Raw genomic sequence first — 14,910 nt, 5'->3', positions numbered from 1 at the left:
ATTGATAGTAGGTCCACAATAGATAGAACCTTTTTTGTGCACTATAAAATTATGAATATTTTTTCACATCACCATATTCCACCTAAAATCAACCGTTCTCGAGTAATTTTAAAAAACATGTTATTGTTTAACACTTTCAACAATTTCGGAACTTTGCCGTACACGTATGTTTGGGGACTTTTTACAATATCTTTATAAAGCCACTGCCAACGTATCTGTCAAAAAATGCTACTTTTACGAATTTTTTTCTCAAATCCTTCATTGACTGGACTATATTTTTCCCTGACAAATTTGTCATTTTCCCTGGACAATCTTCAAAGATCGAAATTTTAGTCTTGTAGTTTATTAGAATCCTTTATAAATAGAATCAAAAAATTAAGATTATACATTTTTTATTTATTCTCAATAATTTACTTGAAAAAGTGACCAATTTAAACTGATCAAAGTCGCTAATAATAATGTTAAAGTTAAATTTAAAATGATATAAATAAATGGGAAAACATTTAGAAATTCAAAAAAATAGCATTTGTTTCAGTGAAATTGGAGAGGAATCTAGGGAAAATAAAAATTCAATTAAATTCATAAGAACGCAATGAAATTCATAAAAATATAATATGAATTAAAAAAATTAAAATATATTGAAAGGTTAATTGGATTCACCAAGTTTGAAATGAGTTAATAAAAATTCAAGGGAATTTAAAAGAATTCGGTGGAATGCTTAAGAATTCAACGTTAATTAAAAAAACTTGTGGATGAATTACAACAAAAATTCATTGAATTGAGTAGAATAGAGGGAATTTAGGAGAATCCCAAAGAATTTAAAAGAATTCAGGATACAGTTTTAAAAATTTCTTGAAATCTTTAAACTCCTACGAAATCCTTCACTTCTCCTGAAGAAGTTCCTTAAAATCTATAAAAATATGATAAAATACCATGAAATTTGATATTTTCTGAAATCCTGAAAAATTTCAAAATACTTTGATACCTTATAAATCTTGTACAATCGTTCCTTTTCTTGCGAATTTCTAGAAAATTGTTTAGAACTGCAAGCAAATTTTTTCAAAATATTTCAAATCCCTTGAAATACCTTCAAATTATTGAAATTTCAAGGAATTAAAAAAAAACCTATAATATTTAAAATCCTTCGCAGTATTTAAAAAGCTCTTGAAGCTTTTTAAATCTCTTGGAAATGCCTTGAAATCTTAAAAAACGTAAAGTATTTTTATTTCCTTGAAATAATTTTCAGTTATTCAAATCAACTGAAAATTCCTCGGAATCTTTTAAAATATCCTAAAAACCTTTAATAAATGGTTAATATTTTTATTTGAAACTATTTGCAATATTAAGAAATCCCTCAATTCTTGTAAATAAATTCTTGAAAGTTTTATAGAAATACATTGAGAGCTTTTAAAATTCCTTAAAAATCATCGAAATCCTCGGAAATGTTATAAAATATCGTAAAATTTTAAACAAATGTAAAATTGCTTAGTCATTCAGATTCTTGGAAATCCTTTGAAATCTTTTAAAATTCCTTGAAACTTCTAAAGGATTTTCAAAGTGCCATTCAATCTTTTAAAAATCTGTTGAAATTTGTAATAACTCTTGATTTTTTTAAAGTTTTAAAATACCCTAAAATATTTAAAATATTTGGAAATCTTTAGATTCTTGATACTTTTTAAAGCGCTTGCAAATTCCTTATAATTTTTAAAAGTATCTTGAAATCTTTCAAATACTTTCGAATCACTTAAGGATTTCCGATGGTTAAAATATATGTATATTTCTTTAAAATACCCTAAGATATTTCTAATACTTTGAAGTCTTTTAGAATCCCTTGACACTTTTAAAGCTATTGAAAATTTCTTGGCATTTTTAAAGATATCATAAAATCTTTCAAATTTCTTGAAATCCCATACAATTATTTTAATAATTTGAAAATTCCTTGGAATCATTTAAAATATCCAAGAATCTCTAAAATTCCTTGGAATATTTGGAAATACCTTGAAATATTTGAAAATCTTTTAAGTCCTACGATACCCCTCAATTCTTATGAATAATTTCGTTGAACATTTAGTAAAGTACCTTTACACTTAAAGCCTCTTAAAATTGTTGAAATTTTTCGTAATTTTATAAAGTCTTCTGGAATCTTTTAAAATATCTTCAAATTTTTCAAATTTGGTGAAGATTCCATTTAATTATTGAAATAAATTAAAATATCCATTGAATCTTTGAAAATGTCCTAAAATCTTTTCAAAAATTTAGAATGTTTGCAAATACCTTGAAATATTAAAAATCTTACAATGGCCCTCAATTCTTGTAAATAAATTCTTTAAAAATTTATTGAAATACCTTGAGGGCTATTAAAAGCACTTAAAACCATTAAAATCCTTCAAAATATGGTAAAATCCCTTAGAATTTTTAAAAATATCCTAAAATCTTATAGGTCCAATAAAATTGTTCCATATCTTCCGTAATTCTAGGAAATTCTTGAAACCCCAATGAAAATGGGTTTAAATCCCTTAAAGACATTTAAATCCTTGGCAATTCTTTGGAAGTTTTAAAATACTCCAAAATCTTCCAAATATTTTTTAATTTCTTCAAATTATTGACATCAATTAAAAAATTATTGGAATCTTTAAAAATACCCAAGTTTTCAAAAGAATTCAAGAATATTGATTAAAAGAAAAGTGACTAAAGTGATATTTTCATTTTAAAATTGAATACAAAGATTTTATCATAAAAAAGTGACTAGAAAGTGATTTGAGATAAAAAAAGTTACAAATAGTGACTGGCAGCAGCGTGATTCTTGAGAGTTACTGAAAATGTTTCTTATAGGAATATCGTGACTTTTCCCTGATTTTCAAGTTTTCCTTGGCCTGCGGTCACCCTGTATTTCAAAAACAAATTTTAAATTCAATATTTATATTTTGCAATCAAATTTTATTATAAAAAGCTCAAGTCTTTCAGTCAGGCTTAACTTGCATTTACGCTGTCAGGCCTGAGTCTGTAATATTTATATATTTTTATTATGAAAGTATTAAATTGATCAATAATAACGATCTTCCATTTTGCGTACAGGCGTAGGTGCTTTGCTATTAAGCAACTCGACGATGTGTCTGATTCACTGAAAAAGTTCCACAGACAAAGCAAATATGAAGTCAGTTCCGCTGAATGGAATCCCACTGCTTCAAATTCACACCTTTGTGCCATTTCTGTAAGTCTAAATATTATTTTTATTTACGTATAGGGGACCAGAGCTAATTTTGGGAATGTAGGAAAACCGAGTCTCAAAAAAGAAGAAAAAGAGAAACTAAAATTTTAGTCCTGCGAACATTAAATACTTTAACGTTATTTCCTGAAATATAATAGAAAGTTTTTCTCCTTCGTTATTTTTTTAACGCGATAAGAGAAATGTAAACTTGAAATAGGTTTGGAAAATAATTTTAAAAAGAAAAATAATTTGAAAAAAATCTTCAATTTTGTAAAGTTTTCTAATTAATATTTGATTATCTTTTTGTAGCACAAAATTCAGCTTACCATTCAGAGAAATAAGAATAATAATTTAAACATGAAATTATACAAATGTTTTTCTTTTTCCTTGATCTGGAAATTGAAAGAAAAAGAAACGGGAAATTACCGGGAATGTGATATATGTATTACTCTAATTCTGAGTTGGAATAGGGAATTTAAAAAAAATTATCATTCTCACTTGGAATAGAGAATTTTCCAAAGGAATTACAATTCTGACTTGGAACAATGAATTTTCTAAAAAAAAAGAGAGAATAATTTTAAGTTGGAACAGGGGATTTTCTAAAAGATTTATCTTTCTGAGCTGAAAAGGGGAATTAATCAAAGAAATGAAAAAAAAAAACATTCACGTACAGAATTACAATTATTCTGGCTTGGAATAGACAGTTTTCAAAAAAAGTTACAATTCTAAGTTGCGATATAGGATTTCAGTGAAGAAATATAATTTTGAGTTTCCGCCAGGGAAATTCCGTAAAGAATTATAATTTTTACTTTGGGATAGGGAATTTTAATTAAAGAATTGAAATTTTAAGTTTGGGACAGAAAATTTCAGCAAAAGAATATAATTTTGACAATTTTAACAGGGAATTCCCGTAAATGATTATAATTTTCATTTTTGGTTTACTTTAGAACAGGTGATTTTTGACATGTAACGGAAAATTGTATCTTATTTATGAAAAGGAATTTAAAAATACAATTTCAGTTCCAATTCAGAATTCGTCAGAGTTTGAAAATTTGTTATTCCAAATCAGAACTTGTTTGAATTAAAAAATGATTCCTTTTTTATAATAAAAATTTGCCAAAATTTTAAATTCCCTTTTCCAAATCTTAGAAAAAAGGGGTCACTATATTTTTAAATTATAATAGAAAATGTTATAAATAATTATAGTTCTGACTTAAAACAGGGCATTTTTTGTATAAATAAATGTAATTTTAACTTGGAACAGGGAATTTCCGGAAAAATTATAATGATCACTTTGGAACAGACTGTTTTTCACATGGAAAGGGATTAAAAAAAATTTCTGTTCAAATTTAGAACTATAATTCTTTTACCATTTTTCTGTTTTAAATCAGAATTGTAATTCTTATGACCAAAAATTATTTGATGTTCAAGCTCAGAATAATAATTCTTTTCCCAAATACTCTCTTCCGAATCATAAATTTTCGAGATATTTTTAAAGGTGTACAATTCTCTGAAAACCGGAAATTTAAAATCATCCATCGGTCAAAACACCCTGGAAAATACTTTAAAAGCTGATCTATCTGTTTAGAGTAATACCCGGGTCGAAATACTGTGTTTCACTGGAGGAGGAGGGTATGATTTGCAAACCGTTCATAGTTTAAGAGCGCATACTCGAGTCGTTAGTGATTTAAATTGGCACCCTTCTGAGCCTGACCTTTTAGCCTCATGCAGTATCGACACTTTTATCCATATTTGGGACATAAGAGATCAACGAAAACCGAGTCTATCTCTTTCTGCAGTTGGTAAGTTGGAAGCATTGAAAATTGAAGAACTTTCTATTCTAAACCTTTAAAATCGAATTTTAAATTAAATAGTTCAAGATTTAACAACTTTTTATCTGGAGCATTCAAAATTAGAGAATTTTAAACTTCAAAAGTTAAAAATTAAAAAGTTTTTAAATAACAAGCATTGCAGTGTTTCAAAATTTTTTTCAGCAATTTTTATTTTTTCCTTGCGTTATCGGTTGCTGACGAAATATTTTGATTTTCAAATAATTTTTGAATGTTATCTCATTGTGGAAATACCAAAGCAAATAAAGTTTTTAACTGACGAATTTAAAAGGAAATTTGATAAGCTTTACGATGCTAGTAACTATGGTAAAAGTTCTAAAAAATGAAAGCTCTAATTGTCGATATATGTAAAATCGGAAAGGATTAAATAAATAAAAATAATAATTACAAAATAGGACTAGCTGCATTCGAGATTTTTTCTCCGTAAATGCGATGGATGCAGTTGCAAAAAGTTGCAGTTACTGCGCGTAACAAACATATTTGTTGTCCGTGATTCAGATTTGTACAATTTTCATAGGAAATCCTTAATTTTCGATATATTTAGAACTAAATACCTTTCAAACATTATTTATATCAAATTAAAAGATTTGAAAATCAGCAATTCGATTCAATCAAATTCCAGAGCTTAGAATTTATTTAGTTTTTAAATAAACAAGTTTTCAATTTAACAATATTGGAATGTTAAAGTATACGAAAATATAAACCATGGTAAATAAAAGCATTTTTTTCCTTTACAAGAAGGTTACCTGAAAAAAATACAAAAAAACTAAAAAGTATTCCCATTTGAAAAAAGCTGTAAACAATGAAATCATTCAGAAATTAAAAATACCTCCATAGAATGAAAAATTATCAATATAGTTTTATGGTGAATACTGATTTATTCTTTTTTTTATATTCGCATGCTGTCTAATTTCCTTTAGAAAAGAACATATTTCATCGATGACAAACCCGGTAGGAAATGATGGATTAGGATTTTTTTTATATTTGATATCGCACGGATAAGTGTATAAAAAAAGTTATTTTATTAGTTCAACTAATAAAATATTATTAAGTATTTCAGGCCTCGGATTCACACCACTATTGACACTTTTTTTACGCTCTTTTTAAGGATGCAACTTTTCTACTAATATGCTAATTTGCGCTAATGCAACCATTTTTTTACTTTGCCTTTAAACATATTTTCAAATTTTTTAAGTTTGACTAAAATAACAAATACACTATCCCAAAAATAAAAAATTCAAAATTTTTTATGAGATTTCAAATATTTCGATACATTTTAATGTAATTTAAAGGATTTTAATTATTTTCGTAGATTTGAAGGGATTTTATTGGTTTACAAACTTTTAGGATATTTTATAAGATTCCAAGAAATCTCAAGACATTTACACAATTTCGAGGGATTTTATGATTATACCAAAGAACTTCAGATATTTAAAGGGGTTTAGGGAATATCAACGAATTTATAGAGAACTTCAGGAAATAAATGAGATGAAATGCTAATTTAAGGGTTTTCAAGGAATTTTATAGCGTTTCAGAGGATTTCAACGATTTATACAATTTTAATAGAATTTTATGAGATTACAGATTTAAAGATGTGCGGGATTAAAAAGAATTAAGGGGATTTTACCAAATTCAAAAGGATTTTCAAGAAAGTAGTGTAATTTAAAAGATTTGGAGCCTTATTAAATAGTTACGGATTTTTCAATTTCAATTTTTAAAAGGTTTCTAGAGAATAAAAAAAATTTCCTAAGATTTCTGGGAAAATTTAAAATGATTTTTTATTTTATCACATTTATTTTAAGAGAATATTTAAAAAGGTGTTCAAAGCATTCCAAAATATGTGCAAAATTGCACCTAAAAAAATACATTGGAAGAATTTAGAGAATTTTTTTTTTATTTTGCAGAACTTTTAAAAATATTTATGAAAAATTCGAATCATTTCCAAAAATATTAAGAGGTTTTGAACGAAATTTCAATAATATTTCAAATTTGAAAAGATTTTTAAAAACTCAAAGCAAAACGTGGCCTTTTTTATATTTCGAAATAAAATTTGTAATTTTTTAAAAAGATTTTAATAGTTTTTTTCAAGACTATAAAATCAATTTTAAGAGAATATTAAAAAATATTACATAAAATTCCTAGAATTGTCAAAAATTAGTCTCGAAGATTTGAGGAAAATTTTTGAGTAAATTCGAGTCAGTTTAAAAGATATTGAGAATTTTTTGAAGATTTCTATAGATTAAAAATATTTTAAAACTTTGAAAGATTTCCGAAAATTTGTAAAACATTTTATAAATTTTTCCAAATGTTTATTATTTTTATATAACCTTAAAGAAATTTAGCAAATAAACTTAAAAAAATTAATAGTTATTCGACATTTTTATTTCTTATTAGAATTTATTGTCCCCTTTAAATTATAATTTGCCTACAATCTTTGTTTCTTGACTAAAAAATCTTTTTGATTGAAAATTTATAATTTTAGTTCAAAATTAATCTCGTTTGTCGAAAATGTAACTATTTTGTCAAAAATTCTTTTCTCTTTTAATGAATTAAACTGTTTTTAATTTAAAATTGAAATTTTTTTCAGATTGAAATATCAACCATTAAATTTTTCGTTGAAAATTCAACTACTTGGTTAAAATTTGAACTAATTTAATACAGTCATTTTTTTAATTAAAGATTGATATTTTTAGTTAAAATTAAACTTTCTTGTTGAAAATTGATATTTTATGTTTAAAAAATCAACTATTTGGTAAAAGATTGAATTTCAAAGAGTCTCAAGACAATTATATTTATATAAATTTAAAAACACATACAAAATATTTAATTGAAATTTGTATTTTGAATCAAAAATTACTTTTCTTCTCAAACCGAAATAAAATCACGGTACACGCGTGATTTCTGATGCGACTTATTAAAAAAAATGTATGGCACTATATTATTATTTTTCGAAATTTATGCTACTGTTGGCACTATTTTGAATTTGTCAAGTAATACAAAACTTATTTTTCACCTACTTTGAAAAAAAGTATACCTTTTTTAACGACAGCAGGTACTGTGATGACTGAAATTAGAAACGTGACGGTTTCTAAAATTAAAAAAAAGTGTTTATATCTGTGCAGTGGAAAAATTTTATTGCGTCCAGTTTAAAAAATATTTAAATTAATTATCAAAAAAAAAAAATATATATATATATAATATAATGTAATTTAATTTTAATATAATTTAATTAATCTTAATTTAATAAAAAATATAAAATTAAAAAAATGAAGTTAAAAAAGTAATAAAGTTTTGTGAAAAATCTTTAATTTAAAAAAATTATATTTAGCTGGTGCATCCCAAGTGCAATGGAACGTATTATCCCCACATATGTTGGCCACCGCGCACGATGGAGATGTAAAAATATGGGACCAAAGAAAAGGAAATAGTCCTGTACAATACATAGCAGCTCATTTGACAAAGGTAGTAAAAAAAGTACACCTACACCAGTAGACGCAATTTCTAATTTCTTCCAACTTTCTCTTATAGTTGGTTATTGATTTAAAATAATTTTTTTAGATTCATGGTTTAGATTGGTGTCCGTTCCAACAAAACCAATTAGCCACTTCAAGTCAGGACTGTACAGTGAAAGTATTCGATATCGGAAATCCCCGGAGAGCTGAAAGTATTCTGACAACGAATTCACCAGTATGGCGGGCCAGATATACGGTACGGGATTTCCCATTTTTAAGACGCATTTTCGATTCCATCATTAATGATAAATTGAAATCATATTCTCTTTTCAGCCGTTTGGAGAAGGTTTAGTTACGATTGTAGTTCCGCAATTGCGACGTGGGGAAAACAGCCTCCTTTTATGGAATACGGCGAATCTAAGTTCCCCTATCTATACTTTTGTAGGACATACAGATGTCGTATTAGAATTTCAATGGAGGCAGCAGAAAAATGGTATTTTATATCAATCAATAATTACAATCTAGTATTAGATGCGATATTATATTTAAATATTTGAATTAACATTTCAGAAAATAGTGAATATGAGCTGATTACGTGGTCGAAGGACCAGTGTCTAAGAATATTTAAAATCGACCCCTTCTTAAAAAAGGTTTGTCTTATTAAATCTGATATTTAGTAACAATAAGAAAAGGTTTAAATGTCTTCCTTTCAGCTATGCGGACACGATATGGAAGATGGAGCTTCCGTTTACACTCAGTATTCAGAGGACAATAATTTAAGTGAGTTATAAATAAATATTTTTCAGGGTGTCTATTAACTGTAGAAACCGGGAATTAACCGGTCATAAATATTCGAACAGGGAATCACATTTAAAATTAAGGCAATTTTTCTAATTATGATGAATTTGGTTAAATTTGAGGAAAGACTGGGAAAGATATCATAATTTAAAAATATATTTAGAAGGTTCAGAAATGTATGCATTTTTTTTAATTTTAGGAAAAATTCGAATAATTTTTTTAAATATCTAGACAGTTTTGAAAAGATTATAATAAAGTTTTCTTAAAATTTATGCGAAAATTTGGTGTGATGTTTTATTTTGAAAAATTCATTCTAAGAGAAAATTGAACGAAATTTCAAAACACTTAGGAAAGATTTCCTAAAATTTAGATAAAGAATATAAATGATTTTAAAACATTTTTTTCCAATTTTGCAAGATTACAAAATTAAAAAAAAATCGAATCATTTTAAAAAATACTTGGAAACTTTAGAAGTTTTGAAAAAATAAAAAAAAAATTAGTACAAAAAAGGTTTTCGCAGCCCATTAAGATATATTAAATCGTAATAGAATCTTAAACAAAAATTCCAAGATAAAAATGGCAGAAATTTTATAAACAACATTTTTTTTATAAAAATTAACGAACTCTTTCAAACCTCCCTCTCCCATAGTTTCTCTCTTGCATTCCCCTCCCCTCATTTCCCCTCTTTGAAAAAGTACTAAGTCCAGGGCTACAAAAGCGTAAAAATTGAAAATATTTTAAAAAAATCAAAAGTCTGAAGGTTTCCAAGGGTTTTTTTTAAAGAATTTTGAAAGATTTAAAAATTTTGTAAGAAAATTGGACTTCTACTTTTATAGAGATTTCACCATTTTCATTAATAATAAAATTGTTTGGATGAGAATTCGTCTTTCCTAGTCGAATTCAGCTGTAATTTGTTAAAAATTCATTTTTTAGTTGTAAATTTAACTATTTTGTTGATGTTTTTTTCTCAAAATTAACCGAAAATACAACTAGCTGTTTTGGTTTAAATTTTATTTTAAATTTTGTGTATTTTGTTAAAAATTCATCTTTTTGATAAGAAATTAATATTCTTGGTTGAAAATACAGCTTTTTAGTTAAATATTCAACTGTAACATTTTTCGTTTATAATTTATGTTTTTTGTTTGAAAATTTAACTACATTGTTAAAAATTCATAATTTTATTTGAAAATTCACCTCTGGTTAAAAATGTAACTACTTCGTTGAAAATGTGTATTTTTGGTAAAAAAATTCAGCTATTTGATTGAAGATTTCAAAACATTAAAAATAATATATGGACTTTTGAAGATTTTGAAACAAATTTTAGAATCTGTTTAAGAATTTTGAAAGGTTTTAACCATCATAACAAAATTATATCCTTGAAATATCACTAGCTTTCTTAAGATTCATTTCAAAATTGTTTGATTTTTTTATTTTGAAAAATGGATTCTAAGAGAAAATTGAAAAACATGTCTAATGATGTTCTAAAATTTTGAAAAAAATATAAAAGATTTTCAAACAAATTTTTCAATGTTGCAAGATTACAAAATTATAAAAAAAATTCGAATCTTTTTCAAACATATTTAGAAGGTTTAGAAGTTTTGAAAAGAGTCAAAAATAATTCGAAAATTTAACATTTTTTATCAAATTTAAAAAGAAACTGTATGTTTTTGAAGATTCTCAATATTTGAAAATTCTTCTCTTGGTAAACAAATGTCACCTTTTTGGTTAATAATTCAATTTTTTGGTTGAAAATTAAGCTTTTCTGGTTGAACTCTACTGTGATTTGTTAAAAATTAAGTTTTTAGCTAAAAATTGTACATTAATTTATTTTTTATAAGTCCGTCTTCTTTGGGAGAAAAATAATACATGTGGTTGAAAACACAATGGTTTGGTCGAAAGTTCAATTACTTGGTTGTAAATAATTTTGTTCTTGAAAATTAATATTTTCGGATTAAAAATTCAACTTTCTGGTTAAATTGTAAAGTATTTTGTTAAAAATTCGGCTTCTTTGAGTAAATTCAACTTTTTTTTAAATCAATTCACATCGTTTTGAAGTACAATAAAAGTATTTTGTAGTTTAATTTTCGATTATGACATTTTTCGTTTAGAATTATATTTTTTGGTTGCAAATGCAACTAATTGGTTAAAAGTTAAACTATCTTGTTAAAAAAAACTTTTTTTATGAAGATTCATCACTTCAGTTGAAAATTCATCTTTATGGTTAAAAATGTAACTATTTCATGGAAAACTCGTTTTTTTGTTAAAAAATTCAGATATATGATTGAAGTTTTCCAAAAATTTGATACAAAATGTGGATTGTTTAAGATTTCAAAACAAAATTTAGAAGCGTATTAAGAGTTTTAAAAGTTTCAAGAAAATAACGAAAGTTTTTGTAATTGAAAAATATCTCAAAGCATCTCACAAAGCAAAAAAATCAAGAATTATTGACCAATTATAATACAAAAAATAATTAACCAAAGACATGTTTATAAAAAATAACAACTATCATGTCAATCGAATCTGCGCAGATAATTGCGACCTTGAAATCGTATTATATTTCCCATATTATGGATAAAGAAATGTTCCAAATAATTAAGCTAAGTGGGCCACCACCTTGTGCCGGAATGTCTGAAGTAATTGTAATATAATGGTATTCATTTTTGCTAGACACCATAAATTACAAGAATAAAAATTTTTTTAAATATTATAAGATATCACAATAAATAAAATTACACGTAGAAGATTTGATATTTACAACCGGGAAATAATGAGGAATTCGGTCGGCGAAAATTAGTAGACACTCTGATTTATTTTCAATGAGTATTTTGTTATATATAAAAATCATTGGAACATTATTGAAATATTTACTTTTGCAGGGTCCTTGCAGTCAGTTCAACAACTACAATTGCACGAATCGCAGAATGAATCAGACTTGAATTATGCGACAAAGATGGATGGATCGACAATAAATCACGATTTGAATATTTCCGATCAGGATAAAGAAGTGCCTTCTCCCACGCAACCGAAAACTTTGCAACAGGAGTTTTCGCTTATAAATATGAATATACCAAATATAGAAGTGAATAATTTGGGGCTTTAATTAATAAAAGTAATAATTACAAAATTGAACAAGCATTAATCGAGATTTTTTCTAGGTAAATGCGATGGACGCAGTTGAAAGAAGTTGCACAGTTACAGCGTGTAACAAAAATTATAATGTGATATTAAAAGTAAACTTTCCCGGGAATTATCCCTACAGTGCCCAACCAACTTTTCAGTTTTGTCCGGGTACTACAATCGATAATAATATTAAGGTTAAATTATTGAAAGTTTTAAAACAAACTGCCCAGCAAAGGGTTAGGAAAAATCGCTCCTGCCTCGAACCGTGTTTGAGACAACTTATTACGACTTTAGATCAGGTAAGATAAAAAAAAGAAAACAGTTTAACCAAAATTGAATTGTAAATGAAAATTTTAACTTTTTATAGATGTGCATCAAAGACGAACCAGAAAATAATCGTTTGGGATATCACATGCAACGCAATGCAAATTTTTTGGGTTCTACCAATATTTGTACCAATTACCAAGATGCTTATATTCCTTTTCCTAGAACATCTGGTGCGAAATTTTCCGGCGTAGGTGAGAAATCATAAAAATAAGTATTACAATTTTTTAAATTAAATTAAGAATAAATCAAAATTTAAATTCTTTCGCCTTCGACATTCAAATTTAACTATGAAATTCAAATTTGGACCTCTAAATTCCATTCCTCCTTTTTTCTCGCCTTTTATTTATTTATTTTTTAATTTTCAAGAATTTCGTGGTTAAAAATCAGTGTAATCCGAATTTCTGACATTGTTGTCGAAGTAAAAAAGTGAAAATTCATATGAATTGTCCAGGTGTGCTCGTCTGCTTTGGACGTTCGCCTTATGCAAGAAGAACCTCCGTGAAACCGGAAGGAGCAACACCAAGAGCCTTATCAGCTTTGGGAGCAAGTGTACGCAGCGGTGGAAATTTCATGCAGATTTATCCAAATTCATACGTTCAATCTACTGATAACATTTCTATCAGTTCGTTCTATTTTCAAGATCGGGTAAACAAAATTTAAGTCCACTCAGAATAAAATGTAAAAAATCCTCTTTCCTAATCTTGAAGATAAATTTAAACCATGCTTTTTCTCTCATTTGAACAGAACGTTTCAAGGCGTATACAAAATTCCAATAAGCCTCAGAGTAAACCTTGTCATAAGAATCATCATTCCATGGTCACGATTTACGACGCATCTTCCTTGTTCTTCGTTAGTAAAGAACTCGCAGAGAAATACATGTGAGTTTTTGAGCGATGATAATATTTTACTACTATTTCGAAAAAAAACTAGGCTAAGGAGACTATATTCTTACAGTTGTCCGCCTATTCCACTTTATTGTCACATTTCTTTACTTTTCTTAAACAAATATTTTTAAAGTTCTTCACTAGTTGGGTAATAAAATATGCCCGTCATGTCAATGAATCACAACATTTTAGAAAATTGTCAACTTTCAACCAAGTAGTCGAATTTTCCACAAAAAAAAATGAATTCTAAAAAAATGTAATAGTTGATATTTTAATTCAGAAATGATTTTCATTTCCAAACAAAATCTGTTGAATTGAACTAATAGACACGAATTTCCAACAGAATAGTTAAGTCCTCAACGAAATCAGATTCATTTTTATCCAAACAGTTGCATTTTTAATCAGAAAAGATCAACTTTCTACCAAAAGAGATACGGTTTTGAATAAAAAAGACGAAATTTCAACAAATAACATAGACTTTCAAACTAAATAGTTAGAAGAATGAATGTGATGTTAGACCAAATTCTATTTGGTTAACTTTTCGGTTTAATAATTTCTTTACTAAAGCAGATAAATTTTAAACAAAAAATGAAGTAGTTAAATTTTCATTGTAGTGAATACATTTTCAATTAAAAACAAAAATAATTTTCTACAAAACAGTTGAATTTTCAACTCGAGATGATGAATTTTCAACCAATCACTTAAATTTTCAATTAACAAAATTAATTGTTAACCAAAAAAGTACGCATATTGGAAATTAAATTATCAATCTTCAATCATAAATTTAACCAACAATGACTAATTTTAAACGAAATACTTCAATCCTCAACTAGAATTGATTAATTTTCGACCAGCTATATTTTCGTCCCGAAAATACAATTTTATTATAATTTTCCATAATTAGTAAATTAGTAATTTAATTTAAATTAATTAATGTAATTTCATAAAAAATATTTATAATAAAATATACAAAGAAACTTTTTTATAAAGTTCCTTACATAAATTGTTTAATAAATTTTAAGAAGCCATATTAGACATTAGAAAACTTGTTGGAATCAAATGTTATAAGCAGAATGATATTAATAAAAAATTCTGGGTATGGGAGATTGATGATATACTATAAATCCCGCTAAGTTATATAATGTCCAACGTGGCTTTTTATAATTTATTTTAAATTTTCGTAGGGGCACTTTAAAAAAAAATTTCTTTATATATTTTATTGTGGATATTTTTCCCAAATTACTTGGCCAATTTTTTTCCCCCCAAAGGAA

The 14,910-nt window shown here is 26.3% G+C and overlaps 1 protein-coding gene across 2 annotated transcripts in view; it reads left to right on the top strand.

Moving 5' to 3' along the window:
* The window catches only part of LOC117168435 (GATOR complex protein WDR59), a 32,654-nt gene that overhangs the window by 3,095 nt on the left and 14,649 nt on the right, over positions 1–14,910 (top strand). For both annotated transcript variants that reach the window (XM_033354081.1, XM_033354080.1), the window contains exons 3-14: positions 3,076–3,211; positions 4,797–5,010; positions 8,387–8,520; positions 8,617–8,766; positions 8,844–9,003; positions 9,081–9,160; positions 9,224–9,290; positions 12,185–12,387; positions 12,464–12,727; positions 12,796–12,946; positions 13,207–13,400; positions 13,500–13,633. In XM_033354081.1, the coding sequence (XP_033209972.1) occupies positions 3,076–3,211; positions 4,797–5,010; positions 8,387–8,520; positions 8,617–8,766; positions 8,844–9,003; positions 9,081–9,160; positions 9,224–9,290; positions 12,185–12,387; positions 12,464–12,727; positions 12,796–12,946; positions 13,207–13,400; positions 13,500–13,633 (1,887 nt within the window). The remainder of the gene's footprint in view (positions 1–3,075; positions 3,212–4,796; positions 5,011–8,386; positions 8,521–8,616; positions 8,767–8,843; positions 9,004–9,080; positions 9,161–9,223; positions 9,291–12,184; positions 12,388–12,463; positions 12,728–12,795; positions 12,947–13,206; positions 13,401–13,499; positions 13,634–14,910) is intronic.

This window comes from Belonocnema kinseyi, chromosome 2 (genome assembly GCF_010883055.1).
Source record: "Belonocnema kinseyi isolate 2016_QV_RU_SX_M_011 chromosome 2, B_treatae_v1, whole genome shotgun sequence".
In the NCBI taxonomy this organism is placed as follows: domain Eukaryota; kingdom Metazoa; phylum Arthropoda; class Insecta; order Hymenoptera; family Cynipidae; genus Belonocnema; species Belonocnema kinseyi.
This window is presented reverse-complemented; position numbering and strand designations above follow the sequence as displayed.